At 40.8% G+C, this 18019-nt stretch overlaps 1 protein-coding gene across 14 annotated transcripts in view; it reads left to right on the top strand.

Moving 5' to 3' along the window:
- DLG2 (discs large MAGUK scaffold protein 2) overlaps window positions 1-18019 on the top strand; it is a 1026767-nt gene that overhangs the window by 109946 nt on the left and 898802 nt on the right. For all 14 annotated transcript variants that reach the window (XM_030042410.1, XM_030042403.1, XM_030042402.1 and 11 more), the window contains exon 4: window positions 11254-11396. In XM_030042410.1, the coding sequence (XP_029898270.1) occupies window positions 11254-11396 (143 nt within the window). The remainder of the gene's footprint in view (window positions 1-11253; window positions 11397-18019) is intronic.

Below are 18019 nucleotides of genomic sequence, written 5' to 3'. Positions count from 1 at the left end.
CTTGGAATATAGTTAACCCAGTTTTCTACACGTGTTCTTGCTTTTTCTGCAGCTTAGGCACATATCAAAGGGATAGGTTGGTTTTAAATTATTTGGAACTTTATTCCTTCTCCATCTATCCTTTGCATGCTTTCTTTTAAGTGCAAACATTGAATTACTCGATGTCTTCGGAATTAAATATAGCTGGGCAGTAAGAGGCAACCCTCTTGAGTTTCAGGCGTGTAACTTTACCCAGTCAACCTCCGTCCCCTGCAGCTCTGTGAAGCTCTGTGTTTGCCCACCGCACGGACATGGTCCTTCGAGGCGCTCATTGCCCGTGCTTAGCCTGGCTTACGGGCAGGCAGCCGGCTGCACCGGGAGTGCAGGTGGGAGACGAAGACGGAGACTGCAGCCCCGTAGTCGCGGATGACGGCCTTTGCAAAGCACCTCGCCAAAAACGAGGACAGAGTTGCGGCTTAGTGCCTCTCGCATTACCTGACAGGCATATGATACCACGCGCTAGAGAAATTGGGGTTGTGTGCTTTGGTATCAGAATAAAGTTGGTTATTGAGTACAGAGGGTGATGCCCCCGCTAAAAAGCAGGGCCTTGGGCTGAGCAGATATGTACTGCTCCACTAAAAGGAGACTGTGAGGTGTTTGCAGTGAAATGGTAAGAGAGATGCAGAGGCATGTTCCTAGGTGAGACCTTGAAGTGGAAAAATTAAAGGAGGTGAAGAATCACTCTGGAAGGTGAAAGAACTGGGAAGGAAGGCTGCCTTTTAATGCTTTGTCTTAGCTTTGTATTAAAGTGATGTTCAAAAGGGGTTAGGTAGGAAGATGCTTCTTTGTAGGTTGAAGAAAAAGGCCAGGAAGCAATTATTACTAATTCCTTATAGACTGCCACAGTATTTCCTAAAAATGCTCTTACATGGCCTTGGAAAAGTGTGTCTGATTTGGATTTCTTGCTCTTGTGGTTCCTAATGGACCACACCCTGAAGCCTTACACGAGAATAAACCGATTTACCGTTACTGCATTTTTCAGGTATGGCCCATCAGCATTTCCTTAAGGTAAGGGCTGGGTATCTGAGATTCCCACACCATTCAGTGAGAAACGCAGTGGGGTGAAAGAGGCAAAATGCTGGGAAAGGCATGAGACCAGCATGTGACATTTCTTGTGCTTGGAGGTCACATCAGTTCGTCATGACATACTACGTGTCCAGCCTATTAACAGCACGGACAGCCTCAATTATAGAAGTGTCTTTCCTTTGGAAGCAGTTGGAAAAATGTAATATACCCTGAAGTACTAGCCCTGTGCAGGTATGTGCTTCGTGATGACACCTTCTGCATGGTATGGGGTTTCAAATTAGTTTGGCGAGAGGAGGAATGATGTTATTAACTATTCATGGTAAATGAAGGCAGAAATTCACGGTGTAAAGAGGCTGATGGAGACGTTCCTGTGCTGAGTTTGTTATCAGGCTGTGCTATAACCGCAAAGTTGTAATTTGCCATGTGCCTGCAAGTGTTGGAAAGTAAAATACGCAAGTACCTTTCAAAAGATCAGATCCTTGGGATATAAATGGTGAACGATGTGCATTAGACAAACCACTCCCTGGCCTTCTCCTTTCCTTGGGTAGCAGCTCGGGCACTCTCTCAGGTAGGCTGGAGGGATGTCCTTGCCGTGCAGCTTTGAGGGCTTTTGCAACATCAGCTTTATTTTAAACTGTTGGATGTGAAAGAGCCTCTCGGGCTCCTGCTAAGGTATTGGTACCTCAGTCCTGCATTGGAGCCGTGGTGGTCTTCATGCTGGCAGTGCATTATTGTGTGTTTGAATGCTATCCTGCAAACACAAACTCATCTCTCTGTTCTGGCAATGGCCACGTCTGATTAGAAGTGACAGATATATATATACAAACACATATATATACACACATATATACACTCTGTGTTCCCCTTTTTCTGTTCAGAAGATGATGCTTTAGTTCTTTTTAAAAACAAATTGCTTTCACCAGAAAACATTAATAATTTAGGGAATGCATAGGAGGGATTACAGTCACTGAGCTGAACCTGTGAACAGCTATGATTAATCCTGAGGTGACTTAATCGCTCTGTTCCTAACTCCCCCCAAGGATTTCTGTGCTTGCCCTGGCACAGGTGATGTGTGAGTGCTGTCAACCTGGGCTGGCACCTGGGGGCCGTAGATCTGGTCAAATAACATCACTTGACCCCTTTGCCTTCTGCGCAGCCCCAGCTGTTTGTGTGGCCTCGTGCGTTGGAGCAAAACACCTGCGGGGGCAAGATGGGGAGCCAAATCTTTCTGGTTTTTAGAGTTTCAGCAAACTGGGTGCTGCTGGGAGGTATCTGGCTGGGCTGCTGAGTACCTGCAGCTACCTACCCCAAAGCCTACAGGTCCCAAGCCATGTGCTAGATCTTCCATTTACCCTACCTACTTCCAACCTATTTATGCGCAGCTGCAGTGGAAAGCCTATATAAAAATAATCTGACTTAGAAAGGATTATAGAATGATGCATCCTTTTCTGGTTCTGGTCTGGTATATGGTATTCCCCTCCATATTCTGTGGGAAATTGGCTTTGCAGCTTGTTCCTTTCCAAGATTAAAAAAAAAAAGGCGAGGAAATATATAAGCTATTTTTTTTTTTCTATTACTGCTACCTCAGATATGAAAATATACCTGCAGTTTTGATATTGTATTTTACAGTCAATTTTTGATAATTTTTCCTAATTATCCCTATTTAAAGAAATCATATCTCAAGCACTTGAGCAACAAAATCATACAATAAACAAATGATATAACTGAACAGTTTTCCGGTATTGAACTCTGTTACTGTTGTTTAAGTGCATGCTGGAACCATTCAGATGAAAGTCTGTTCATAACTTCTGTAACCCACAGCGGGGCTACATGATCCTCCAACAGGATCAGAAATGCACAGTAATAACTGTTAACTGCTGCACAGAAACAAGGGAAAATCTCTCCGGTAATGGCTTTGCATCCAACTCTACACACAAAGAATAAAGCTTCTTCCCAAAGGTGTATGTTACTGTTGTCCGTAAATAACTTTCAAGGTCTCCGACTGCTACATGCAGAGTGATACACAGTGCTGAAAAAAGCTGAAGGTTTGCATTTAAGTTTATAGGAAAAGAACTTGGTACAAACCATCATTTTTCAAAGGAAACTGAGATTTTATGAAAGGTCTATTCTGAAGCACAGGAAACCTTGCCTTGGCTCCTAGTGCTTTCTTAGCTGTCACTTTTGAACACTTAGTAAAGTTAACGGCACTTTCTGTTTACAGAGTTTGCTATCGGAAAAAAATCCTGGGACAGGTTCAGTTATATGCCTGGTTGTCTGGAGGCGCAAAGCAGCCAGCGTGTGCTCGTGGTCCTGCTCTGACTCTCGCAGATTGTGCGTTGATCTGCAGGCCCTGGCTAGCAGGTTCAAAATGAAACCTCGCTGCAGGATTTGGGTTTTGCTGCTCTGCTCTTCTGCAGATTAAGCTTCAGAAACAGAATGAGCAGAGCTGAGTGCGGCATTTACTAATTTAATCTACTGTGCCCACTTTTACACAATTAGCAACCATAGATGTTAACCATAACATATTGTCAATGGCAAATGCTCAAATCCAGACTGCCATGCTTATTTATGAATAAGAGGTAAGAATATATAGGCAAAACTTAGTAATACACTCAATATCATCACCGAGCAGGCTTAAATACTGACTTTACTGTCTGACTTACCGGTTTCTAGTTTTCACTTGTTAACATAAACATCGCTTACATAGAGAGGGCTGCAGGAATTATTTTGTCTTCTCTGTGCACAGCAATCTGTGTTGAATATTTTATTCTCCCTGGATTTTGGACAGCTGCCTTTGAGGCAGATATTCCTAGCTGAGAAGTTTGGGAGAGCTCTGATTGTATTTTGGGTATATTACAAAAAACAATCATGATACTACTGTACAGCAAAGCCAGAAGTACTCAAAACCATTTTTTTTTTATACATCTAAATAACTATTGCAAAGGTCATGAACTACTAACCATTTAGTTGTTTGTTACAGCACGTAGAGTGTTTCAGAGCTTTTTTGCTAAAAAGATATATACTTTTGCTCAGGTATGTAACTGCTTAGTAATGGTTCGTGCCTCAAAGAGCTTACAACGTAGATGTGCAAAGGATCATAGAATCATTGGATAATTCAGGTTGGAAGGGACCTCAAAAAGTTATCTAGGGCAAATAGAAGGGATTTGCTGAAGCTCAAGAATCAAGACAGGTTAATAACAGAAACCGTATTTCTTGCTGCCTACTTTGGTACATGTTCTACTGGAGTATGCTGCTTTTAATAGATTTAGGAACATTTATCAACTGTAGGCATTTGGCAGAAGACTGCTACCCTGGCTTGCGCTGCACTGTTTCGCTGCCTGCGTGGAATAGAGAACCTGTTATCTCCTTCTGCTGTAACTCGTGCTTATTGGGTTGGCATCTATGTTTCTCATGCACCAAAAGCTTATGTTTGAAAACCTTGCCACAGGGCTCCTAAATTTCATTTTGATTTGACATATCTTGGTGTTACCTCTGCAAACTGCAAAAAATAAGCCTTGAGCTTTTCCTTTGTTGCTGAATCTCACACCACCTTTATTAGTGCAGGCCCAGGGCAAATATATGTGGAGCCCTGAGGATGGGATAGAGCTGAAATGGGAAAGGCATTTTTGAGTGCTGCTGCACTGAGGGTTGCTAATGGGGGCAGGTTTGAGCTCACCATGACCGTAAAGCTATGTACCAGCTTGATAACTGGAGATCTGCCATTTCTCACATAGGGTCTGTGGCATAGTCCTGCTTTAGTTGAAAACTCACCCAATTTCAAGTTAAGGGTTTTTTTTCTCTTACTTTTAATTTTCTCTTATAATGGCTATTTTACTCAATATGGAAACATTTTACTTGAAAAGAAACACAAAACATAGTTGCATTTGGTGAAGTATGTTATTTAACCTCTCTTTGGAGTGCTTCCATGGGCAGGGCCTTTAAAGCCCTTTACTGGCAGGCTGGTACGATCTCTGATCACTTCCCTGCTACTTCTACTGCGTGAATCAGTTTTCCTTCTTGAACAACATCCTGCACAATCCTCCTTACTCCTACCTAATAATTTAGACCAGATGGCTGAAGCTGACCCAGCGTAATCTACTCCCCAGGATATAAATGGTGCCATTTAGACGTATGCTGTAATGTTCCCTTAGTTAAAAAAAAAAGACTTACAGCAAGAGCCTGTAACAATTGACTTTATTTTGATTCGCAGCGTTCTGCCAGACAGTAGCCATTTGTGCTGGGTTACACAACATTAAAAGGTACATATCAGACACTATCCTACACATAGACAAAAACACTGCCCCAAATTTCCCGGAAAGGAAACAGCTTGTGTTTGTGTGTTGCCTTAGACCCCCATTCCACCCTGTCCTTGAATGCCCTGGAAAAACAGATGGGAGTTATACTGCAAAGCAAGTCAGGGCACTGGCACAGCATAGGAAAAATGAATTCCATTGCTAAGGACCTCTAGAAGGAGGAGAAAAAAAACCCTTTTCTTTTTGTCCTCCGGAATATTTGTTCCAATTCCCAGTTTGGGTCTACAGAAGTATGATGAACAGAGAACTCATTTCTTGGGTAATGGGATTCTACGTTGTTAATGACATTACGGTTAATTGCAAAAACGTACAGCTATCTGCAGAAGCAACAGACAATTACTGCAGATACCAGAATATTGGTGCCATTTCTAAATGGTCTCAAGACATCATCTGCATAGAGTGAAGAGGGGTGGTAGCAAGATGTATGTCACAAGGAGATCTTCTCTCATTGCTAAGCACAGACGGAGGTAACAGCTTTCGGAACAGCCGTCAGCACAGCGTACGCTCTTCCTGGAGGTCAAAACATGCTGGGGTGGGTAGGTGTCTGTAAGTTCAGTGGACTTTGGATAAGGTTTAGTGCGTGGAATAGTTTGCACTGCTCTCTTACAAGTGGCCACATGTACTGTCAAGTCACTGGGGAGGCAGCATTTGCTGACACATGCAGTACAACTTCAGGCTAAGCGATGTACAAGATTATCCTTTTAAGCTTAATTGTTTGTGTTCTATAAAATATAGATGGTATCAGAAAGCCTGGCATCAGCTTGTTTGTTACTGGAATACAGACTTTCCTTTTCCTCCTCTTATTTTTTTAAATGCAAAAGAGGTACAAGAGATTGTTCTCTCCACTCCCGCTCTGGTTTTCTTTATGCCCCATCTTCTGAATCCTGAGTTTGGTACTCTGCAAATCTATCCTCCCTGTACAGCTGCATTGTAAACCTGTACCAGCTCGAGTGGAGACTCTCTGCATTTTGCACCTGATTACATTGGAAAATCCATCTTTTGGTTTTCTCACCTCCTAACCCTCTGCATCAATTAGGTACATGCAAAGTGCAGCTACAGGTCAGCTGGTGTTAAAGAGATATATTGGGGTAATCCCAGCTGCTTGGTGCACTGGGACACACGTGCCTTGATGGCTAAATTTCTGAATGTGCATGAAGGTACCTAGGTGCATTTGGTACCTGCCAGTCCTTCTCTATGTAGGTGAAAATCATACAGGTGAAAATCATACAGACACCAAAGCTATCTCACATACTTCATCCAGCCTTGGGGCTACCAGCTGGGTTATGCTGATTTACACAGCTGAAGACGGGTCAGTAGTAGATAGGGCACCAGCATGCATAAATAGGAGTAAATGCTGACCACCTTTCCCTTCTGAGTTTAAATTGCACCAGCGAGTATCTTGAATAGAGGAGAAAGCTTGTAGGAGCAAGTGGCTCCTGCCTCGTTCCTCGCACACCGGGAATTATTCCAGATTTGCTCCTGCGGCTGCACCTGCCCTTCCCTGCAAAGAGGACTTTTTAAAATGGAGTAACGTTGTCCCGAATCCACTGATGATTCTGGAACTCCTGTAAGTGGGTTGTTGATCACGAAGGGATGGATGGACACACCTGGTGTGCTCGTTTGTGGGCCTCGGCATTTCAATCCTGCTGGTTTGCTTCTCTTTGAGGCCTTGCGTAATTTTCTCAGCCAACACTGTATGGTTCTTAATGTTTGTTTTGCTTTGAAATGAAAGGAAGTATGAAAGCGTGTGTTATCATTATTCTCTTCCTTTAATCTTTGCTCCAAAGTTAGTCCTCTCAGACCTTTAATCATCTGTCTTTGTCTGAATTCCCTTCAATTTACTTCTATCTTTCTGGTGCTGAAGTGCTTACAGATGAATGAGGAATTGTATTGCTTTATCTTGTTTTTCCTCATTAGAATGCTGGTGAAAGCCCATGGTCACAGAAGACAGAAAGTAGTTTAGGCTATTCAACATTTTTGCCTTTTCATATTATTTAACCCCTTTGCTGTGAGAGTTGTAAAGTGTTCCTATAGCAAATGGATATTTTGATGCATATAAATTGGAACAGAAATTGCACTGGAATAATGGTCGTAGGGCTGCAGCACAAACCACTCAAATGTCAGAAAATGGCAGAGTTTAGGCAGCCTGTTCAGCTTTGATCACGCGTTTTTCCTTCTATGTAGTTGCTGTCCGAAAGAAAGGTCGCTCTTCTATGTGAGTAGGACATTGCATCTTCTGCAGTTCTTATTCTTTGTCCAAATTATTTTTATTTAAATTTTCTTTATTAAAAAAAGTGAGGTAAGAGTGAGCAGAACTCTGATTTGAGCTTAAATAATTAATAGGTTTTTTTAACCAGTATTAAATAAAACAAGACTTCACACTGAGAAGTGGACCCAGCTTTAGTAAGGGAAAGTGCTCCCTGGCATATCTATAGACCCCGCTCACTCTTGCGCAGGTCTGTAAGACGGGAGAAGGGGAGTCCTTGGAGTTTGCCTGCAGAGCACAGGTGCCGTCACGTACGGTATACTTGTCTGCGGGCATTTGTAAAGTGATACCAATGCGTTCTCTACCATGCTGATGTAGAGATAATTTGTTTTCCTGCTTCCCCAGTGATGGAATCATCCAAAATAAAACATATCATGGTATCTTTAGGATTACTTCATATTAGAATATATATAATTTCTTGTATGCAATTCATCTTTATACAGCAAAACTGACAAAACATTTGGGCTAGGCTAAAGGAAGAGCAAGTAGAGTTTATTAAAGAAAGTAAGTAATCTCTTAAGAAGTAAATGAACAAATTCAGTTGGACTGAAAATCCAGTGAGATTCACAGACACTTTAAACAAACATGAATTCATTGTTTAACAAAATGTTTGGAACGGTACAGAAATTCAAGCAGCTCATCTGGAGAGGTGTTTTGTGCTCATGGACTTCATCAATAGTAATGTTGCCATTTCTAAATGAAATCTGAACTTTTCATGGAAGGGAGGGAATATAGTGCCGAGAAATACTTGGTGCAGATTTCATTTGTGTAAGATTTTAGTCTTTTTGTTGAATTAACTTCCTGTAAGTCCCCGCTAGGACACAGACTGTATTTTGGTCATTTTTACATAACAATTACCATGCTCTCACAACTACTTTTTATGACCTTGGCTCCAAGCTTGATTCTACAGCTGCTTGATCTCATCACCTCCTTTACACCTCTTTTCCAGCCCACAGTAGTATTCAGCTGTTTACCCCTCCTAGTAGGATTACACCTCTCACCTAATGGAGGTAACTCCACAGAGCAGGTTTTACTCAGAGCAAATTACAGATCCTATTCTCTGCTAACCTTGATTGACTGCAAGTTGCTGGCTGCCCTTGTTCCATAGAAATGGCAATTTTAGCTTATGGAATAACAAAGCAACCAGCTAAGTGAATCCTCTGTGCTTTCTTCTGTAACCGCCTAAGTACACTGAAATGCTCTTCTCTGCACACCAGTGATCATTATTCTAGAGAAAGCAACCCACAGCCTCCTCAGAATAGATAAGGACCTTTACAAAGAGACTTGAGTTTTTAATATTTATTTCGCACACGTGCATACACATGCAAATGTGGCTCACGTTATTTTTAATGAAAACGCTAGGGCAAGGCAGTCTTTAAAGTTAGAGCGAAAGCACTGTTCTGCTGTTCCTTGACTGACTACTGTCAACCCAATTAATACTCTGATAATGACAGCTATGCCAGCTGAATGCCACTGCCAGAGGGCAATTTCTAGTTTATTTCTGCAAAGTATTTATCTAGAGATAATTACATATTAGCCTGATATGTTTTACTTGCAGTTGCAATACAAATTGACCTGGCATCAAACCATATATTACAACTGTTTGCAATTGTACTATGAGCTTTCAAAATGACCGTAAAAAAAATCCCCTCATCGAGAATGGAGAAACTTCCATTCTCATTGCAACTATCCTACAGCTTTTAATTTAAAAAGTAGGTCCTAGTTTTAATGGTGGAATTAAATGTTCTTAGCAATATGAAATATAAATTAGAAGTTAGTATCTACTTCCTATGGATCACAGTTATTAATCAGAATTTTTAATTTTAACATTAATTTTTCCCATTGTACATGAGAAATAGAGTACATAATGAGTCAGAAAGTTGTAAAAGAAGTTAGAAGAAAAATTCAATTATTTCAGTTGTTTCTAGAGAGGGAAGAGTGGCTCCTAGAGATCTGGCCAGAGACGTAATGTGAGGATGAGCACAGACCCAGTTCACTACTTTTGACCGGCCTTTGAAGGATGCAGAAAATCAGGGTGCCTCTCTGTGCCTCCTCCTGCTCCTTCAGTTCTGCTTGTCACACGCAATCCAGTTCAGTCTCCTATTGTGTGAGACGGTGTGTAACAGAAAATGCAGATGTACCTCCACGGCAGGTTATTTATTATAGTTAGAACCAATGTCTTCCTGGCCCAGATGTGGGATCTGACCCTGTATAACAAAATCCTTGGCTGCCTCTGAAGTTCAGACACGACCCCAATATTTTCCTCTTTGCCAGACGGCGTCTATGGCTAATGTTGGAACATTTTTCTTTTCTGGTCGAAGAAGCTTTCCTGGGGAACATACTCTTTATTTTTAGATGTGCTGGAGCACCCTGGGGTGTTTGGGCTCCTGATATTTTCAGGTATAGATTTATCACAGCTTCCATTAAGAAATGTTTTCTGATTGTCTGGTTACCTTGAGGCTACTATTATTCAAGCCAATTTAAGGTAACATGCAAACAGAACATTTCTTCACAAAATAGAAAAGAAAACCCACAGTCACAAAAGTTTATGAAAGACCCTGTGTGAGTGCAATAAGCTTGATTTTTCCCTACAATTTCTTCACCCTAATACCAGAATGGTTTCTCTGTCCCCTTCTCTGCCTTTCCTGACACCTACCTGTCAAGGGTCATGCCTTCCCACATGGTAGTTTTTATAAAGAGTCCCTCCTTTGGAGTCCTAGGGGGTATCCAGGTAGATGGAATCTTTCTCCCCGGAATGTTTTTCTTTCATTCTTATCCAGGAGAAGGTCTGTCCGTTGTTCTTAATTAAAATAATATGATGGGTTTTTTCTTCTTTGGTGAGTCAAATATCAGTTAGACAACGTGTCTATCTGACTAAAAAATTCTTGCCTCAAGGAAGGGAAACACTTTTTTTTTTTTTTTTCCCTCTCCTTAGGTCATTACATGCACAGGTTTCAGTGAAAGTGTTTTCACTGCTGGGTGTTGTATATCTCTTCATACCCCATGGAAATAAGTGTGATAGACACCTGAACAAAAAATCAAGATCTGGCTCGTTGCTCACTCTTGGTTGAAATCAAACATTAACTAGCCACTTCTGAGTGACAACAGGTTGAAGTGGTGAATCCACAAAGTCTTCCTTTAAGTTGTGCATCCCACTTACTTAAAAATAATGCACCTGCACATAGGGCTGGGAGTGGCTCAGGTACCTGGGATGGGTGTCTGACAACAAGCTTCTCTTAGGGTATTTTACACCTGCAAATTTCTAGTTTATCGGTTAAAAAGTTCTGTGACTTCTCCCTGTACAAGGGTCTGTTCTTCCTATATTGTTCCGGTGTGCATGTAACATGTTCTTTGAATCTCTTCTTACAAGTATTATTCCTTTACTTTGAAGTTATTTGTAAAGACCTCTTTACAATGAGAATATGCCTCAAGAATCTCATTGACATTTTAGAAAATAAACTTGCATATCGGTGCTATCTGCTAGAAATGTAATACGTGTTTATCATTATGATGTTAATGTGTAAGTATGTATTGGCCAAAGAAAACCACCAGGAATTCAAAAGCCAACATGTCAAATAATGTCTTTTACTCGTTCCTCTTTACAAACAGATATTCAAGAGTTTTATGAAGTGACACTGCTAAATTCCCAGAAAAGCTATGAGCAAAAAATAGAAGAAGCAAATCAAGTTGCAGAGAAATGGGAGAAGACAACATCTGCTACAGACCATGAAAATCTGCAGAAGAACCAAGAGGTAATTTAACAGATTAAGAATTAAGATATGTATAATAAGTGAGATGTCTCCAGCCTGAGAAAGGCCATCCAATGATTTATAAGATTGAAAGAATGGCCTTAATTAAGGAATTAGATGAGGATATGGAAGATGTATAGTGTTATCACTGACCTTGAATATGTTGCTAACTTTTTCATCCTTTCAATTGCCATCTGTCAAAGGGGAAGTAAAAAAACTGTCTCTTTCTCATCCTTGGTGTACTTTACCTGATACTTGGTGTCTGTGATTACCCCCAAAAGAGAATATATCTCCTCTGCTTGCTAATAACCACTGAGGTTATTAATACTCCAGTGATTCTATCCTGTGTAAAAACTTTAATAGGACTTTTCGTATTTCGGGGACTGACATTGGGCTGAACTTTTCCATAGCCCAAGTGCACAGAAATATCAACCAAAATAATCTCTGTATGAGGAATAGATATATAGAAGAAGTTTATACACCGTTGTTTTTCTTCTGTAGCTAGTGGGAGGATTCAAAACTTTTCTTTGTCACCACTGGCTCTAATCTGCCTCTGCCTGCCCCCAGATTATTATTAACTAAATTAGCAATCTAAACTAATAGCCTCCCACCACGTTTGTACTTCAAAGACAAAAACAGAACCCACAGAACCAAACAACGAACAGCTCTGTCCTTAAACAGTGAGACAGAAATAGAGTGGGTGTGAACTGCAAATCTCCAGACCAAAATCAAAGATGAGGGAAATGTATAAAAATTTCCATTGTTGTTATGGTTTGAAAGGATTTTCAAGTTTTAAAAGTTGTTCCAAAACACTTCCCATAGGCATGACTATTTTTAAGAGCTTTCCTCCAGAAACAAATTGCAGTTCTACATGACATTTTATATGTGATTCTTTAAAAAGATAAATCAGAATTGCAGGTGGCTAGAACAAAACCCTCTGAAGAAATTTATTGTAAAAATTAATTAGCAAAAGAAGCTTGCAGAATTGATGAGAACAAGCAGTCTGATTTTGAGTGAAATCAGAACAAATGAGTCTTAACATTAATGTAGGATATATCCCATGAATGATTTAACATTTGAGTGCCAGCTTGAAGACACAGCTAGCTAATCTCCTTTTTTTTCCACAAAGCTATATGCTTTAAAATGGTGAAAGTGTATTCCAGCATGTTATCTCTTGAAGCACCAGAGAAAGTGTATCACAGACTCTCTTTTCATTCCAGCCTCATCAAAGTATTTGACCCTCAACCCCATCTTCCTTAAGCTCATTGCTGTCTGAGGTATGCTGCTAGTCTTGTCCAGGAGAATTTAAACTCCAAATTCTATGCTGAGAATAATAAATATATAAGGCGAACTCCAAACTCTGCTCATCTTATGAAAATGACATTCTGATTTAAAGCAAAAAAAATAGAAAACTATTGCTTAGAAACTGAAATAACCATTTCAAGCCAGGTTACTGGCAGTCAGGGGCCAGGGTACCCTAATTTTCAAAGTTGCCGTCTATCCATAAATTTCATCAGTTTAATGCGTGCACAAAATGTTTAGTCCCTTCAAAAATCATACCTATATATGTTTTAAGGGTCCAACTGCAGGGAAAACAGACTAGAAGAGTAGGCTTTTGGTTTTTTTCCCTTTTGACAGCACAACATACTATTAGCAGTTCCGAGTCAGAACTGATTAGCGCATGCTGAATGTACCAGCTGCTGTACAAATACAATACAGTACTTTGCTTTCTGTCAGAAATTGCCTTATGAAAATATAACTGGATAATCTAATACATCACATAAATTCTTATTCATGGTCCATTCCTTATGGGAAATGATGGTTTTGTACTTTCCTTTTCCATCCCCAATTACATGTCCCAAATGTGGAAAGAAAAAACCCTCCCCTTTTCCATGCAGTGTTCCTCTGCAATAAAAGCCCAATTATGATCGTTCAGTCCAGAGGCTATCCCCCTTTCATGCCTTCCATTTGAAACCTTCCTTGGCTGTCAATATATTTATTTTCTATATAAATTGGTTCTTTTTCTGTATTTTTGTTCCAGTCTTAATTGTTGATAAAAAAGAAAAGCAGCTTTCACTGTCCAGGCCAGGTATCCTGTGAACCCCTCCTTTGTATTGATGTATTTGCTTTTCCGAAAGTATAGACTTTTAGATAACAGAAAAGTTTTTAGATTGTTGTTTGCAATTCTGTACAAATTTGCCATACAGAGATGGCTGGCCTCTAAACTCTCTCACCTGGCATCTGTGATCACCATAGTGGTTTGTAATAAACTGCTGCTAGATCTTACAGCGTACTGGGACTGGATCTTCATCAATTAAGAGAGATGAAAGTGTCACAACCCATCCTATAATCTCCCGTCATTGTCAGGGGGTGCCTCAGAAGAGAGACATCTCCCAGACTCACAGACTGTGAATGGCCTTTGCAAAAGCAAGTGAAAAGTCAGGGGAATATATTAGCTCACCGTATGTGCCAGAACCAGTTGCATCCAAATTATTAGCGTGAATGACCCCACATAGCACCCTGTGGCTACAAACAATGGAATTAACAAAACGTGTTGGGGTTCAGTGACAGTTACTGCTTTTTTTTTTTTTTCTCCCCAGATTCTTTACTTGCATGCTTCTAGTTAAATTCTGTGCTGTTCATGTGTTGACCGTGAAGGAACTCCTGGTCCTCATGAAACCAATAAATGTTTTGGTATGGCCTATGCACTTAAACACATCCTTGTTTTTTACTCCACCGTTAACAGCTTTGTTGGTCATTTGAACCATAGATGACATCAGTGTTTCCAGATGCAAAATGCAGTATTACCTACCATCACGTTATTCTTGCATTTCACCCTGTACAGAAACTAAATATATGTGGCAATGTATCTGGCAGAGATGTAAATGTCATAGACCAAAATAATTTCAGTGGGTGGGTGTTAGTGAATAAGAAAGAAAGGAGGACGTATATGAATGGGTTTTTGTGTTAATCTATCCCTGTTGTTTTCCCTCCTGTAAATCCAACTTGACAAAATCAACTTAAATTGGTGGATAGTTTCAGAATCAATGAAACAGTGTTTGGGGGGCAAGTTCAGTATTCACTAAAAGTATTTACTAGGTTCTACTTGTGAAGGCTCTTATTTGTTTCATATATTCATACAGCAAGCAGGGAATGTGACATATCGGGTAATAAATGAAAAAGTCCAACATGTTAGTTGTGATGTAGGAACTCTAGAATATAGCTCTGAAGAAGACCTAAAAAAATCTTGTTGTCCATTCTCTTGCCCTAGGGCAGGTCAACTGTATTTGAACTTTTCCTGACACGTTTGTCTAATCTGTTCTTTAAAACCTCCCACGGTGGAGAGTCAACAACTTCTCCAGGTAACTTATTCCCTCACTGATAGAAAGTCTTTCCTGACAGCAAACCGGAGTTTCTCTAACTGCTATTAGAACCCATTAGTTTTTGTTCAATTTGCAGTAGACATGGCGAACAGTTTACTCAGTCCTGTTCCAAAAAGCACTTAAACATATGCTTAACTAATCATATATAATAACAGGAGCTTCCAGCTTCTCTGCTTTTCTTTCTCTCACTCTTTTTAAAATGACCTTTGTGACCTGCTCTTCACTAGCAGCGTTGTCATTTTAGCTGGTATGCCCATGTAACAACAAATGCTGGGTCCTAATGAAAAATCTGTTTTTTTTAGGAAAGACAATATTTAGTTGGCTTAGACTGGTCTCAAAGGAGCTGTAGTTAGAGGTATGGAATATTTTAGTTTCCAAAACAAAAAGCCGTGAGGCACTGTGGAAGACAATTAGTCTTGATGGCACAGGCACTGTGTATCTCTCTGTATATCTCTATATCTCCATGTATATAAAAAAATTATCCTGGAAACTACTCTGCAAGATTTGTTTATTAATGAAAATATACTAACTCAGGATTTGGGCACTGCAGGTTTTAATTCCTTTCTGTCCAGGATTAAGGTCCACAAAAACCAGAACACACCTATAAACTAACAAGTAATGAATTCCAAAAAATGGGGCAAGACGTCATTCCCTTAGAATCTGCCTCATTAAGATGTTGATACCTTATCCTGATTAAGGTTCAGAATCATGATCTCTTTTCTGTAAATAAGACCATAGCTAGACTTCTCTTGCGATGTGCGTAAAGGCACTGCTGATATTATTTTCCTTATGAAGAAGTTATTTGGTTAGGGTGTTTTCAAAGCATGTGGAAATCTATATTCAGCTCCCTTCTTGACCGGAGAGGAGCTGATACTGCTTCTCTTTTCACCCATGAGAGTGCACTGTGCATTATGCCAGCAGGTATTATTTTGCTTTTTCTTCTTGGGCTGTTTCCAATTTATATGGAATAATTAAATATTTATTGGGACAGAGTGCTGACACATGACTCTCTAGCCTAGAGTTTATAATTATTACTGCTCTGATGAGTATTAAAGTATAGCATATTTTGTCATCTTTGGCATACCCAAGGGTGGGATCCTCCATCCCCAGCATCGGTGTTGAACTGTCATAGATGCAAAGCCCTTCTCCCTGTTATCTCTCAACCCTTCTCTACCTCCCCGTTGTCACCACCACATATATTCAAACCTGGAAGCAGGAGGATTTAACAGAAAAGATTAAGAACCCCACTCCAAACGCCTAGTTTGTAAGGCACTGTCACAGGAGCCGTACGGTCGTTCCTCTCAGACCGCATTTAGGGGATGCGGGATGCTGCGCTCAGCGGGAGGGTTGGCGGCACGTAGGAGTGGAGGTGCGTTCCGAGATCACCTCGTGGAGCAGGTTGAGAAGGTACGCCAGGAACGTGTAGTTTGTGGATGAAGACAGTGCTTGGGCATTGAGCCCGTTGATACAATCCAGACAAGCTCATTTTGGGAACAAACAAATGCCAGGTAGCTACCTTGAGAACGTGGCTGTGGAGAGCTGACACGACGAAGATAATACGCCTCTGGAGTTTCTGAGGATCTCGGGTACTTTTAAGCTGAGTCATTTCAAGTCGCAGTTATAAAGCACCCACATTGGCTTAAACCAAGCACCGGTTATCTTGCCCATGTAGCCTGGTACCTGGCTTCTAGCAGGGGCCAGGAGCGGATGCTCAGGGAGGAGTAAGAAAAGGTCAAGTCTGTATAATGGGCGCTTTAGCTGTTTTGCAAATCTAATCTTAATTTGTTTGGACTAGAAGCACAGAAAGTGCTCAGTGCTGGGAAACTCAGCATTACCTTATTTTATAAACATTCAGCGTGGTATTCACCGCAGCTAGCATGCTGACTGGGGATGTGCCCAATCTGCTGCTGGAAATCATGAAGACAGGGTTTGTTTGTTATTTCAGCTCTGCCAAAGAGCTTCGTTACTCTTTTGGACCAAGCTTTATAACACCAGCATTCACAACTTGAAAGCGTTTTCTTGAAATTAGGGCTCTTAAATTGTCCCTATTGGAGAGAGAAGATTGATTTCTTTTCACCCCTAGGAAATGTGAGATAGAGATTCAGCTGAAAGTGGTTTAAATTCAGGTCTTCCCCTGCTCAGAAGAGTGCTCTCGCCCTACCCAGGCCCAGCTAAGGCTGGGGAAAGGTACTCTCCATCTCTGCCGTCACAGCTTCGCAGTAGTGCAGCTGAGTTAGTGGGTTACCGGAGTCTGAGAGCGGGTATGCAGGTCTGAGCCCGGCTCCTCAGCTTAGCAAATTGGTCACTTGCCTGGGAAAAAGTATTCTTCCCTCCCAGGACTCTCTGCATTGTGTTAAACAGTCACTGGATAAAGGATGCCTCTCACTTAAATGTTGTGTAGATAGATACAATTAAAACTGTGAGATGCTCAGAAAATGCAATAATGGAGAACATAAAAGTACCTAGATGGAGGTATCCATCTGGTAAACAAAAATTGAGTTGCTCTTTAGCTATGACAATAGTAACACTGCTTGAAGCTACGGACTTGTGCTCAGCTCCAGACACTCATTAAAAGACATAAATTTACCCTTGTTTTAACCTCTGTTTTCGTTAGTTTGGTCTCCAGTGCTACTTATTTCTGGTCAGCAGTGTTTTGACCTTTATTCAGATGGAAAATTGAGGTGAAGGAAAAGAACACTCTGCTGTCGTGCTTCCGTATAAATCTGGTAGCCGAAGGTCTGTTTGTCCCTGCATCATAGCATGAAAGGACTATTTACTTATAGGGCATATGGTGCAGATACTTTTAGCCTGTTGAACAAGAATCATTTGCAATTATTGTGCAAGTTTGGTCATCGCACGCTGATCTCGCATGCACAATCTACAGTCGGTGCAGTGTGGTATCACTGCTTTGAGACGGTCCCCAAAGATTCCGGTTCTTCATCTAATTCCTGTTGTTCCATGCATTTCTTATGCTTAGAGGCTCATTTTGCAAAGACAGTCAATTGCAGTGTGCAAAATGAATCCTCCTATTTCTGCTTGCTTCAGGAATGTCTGCTATCCTTGTACCCAGCTATTATAAACATTGTAATTACTTCTCTGTCCTTTAAGTGCTGGCTTGTTAAAAGTTCCAGTAGTAAAACCCTTACTTAAAAATCTTCTGCCTGGAGCAATTATCAAACCATTAATCTGTTTCACACTAACAGCTTGTCTGAAAAATGTGGACCTGCAAGACCTTTCTATATG

Source organism: Aquila chrysaetos, chromosome 19, assembly GCF_900496995.4.
Source record: "Aquila chrysaetos chrysaetos chromosome 19, bAquChr1.4, whole genome shotgun sequence".
NCBI lineage: Eukaryota > Metazoa > Chordata > Aves > Accipitriformes > Accipitridae > Aquila > Aquila chrysaetos.
This window is presented reverse-complemented; position numbering and strand designations above follow the sequence as displayed.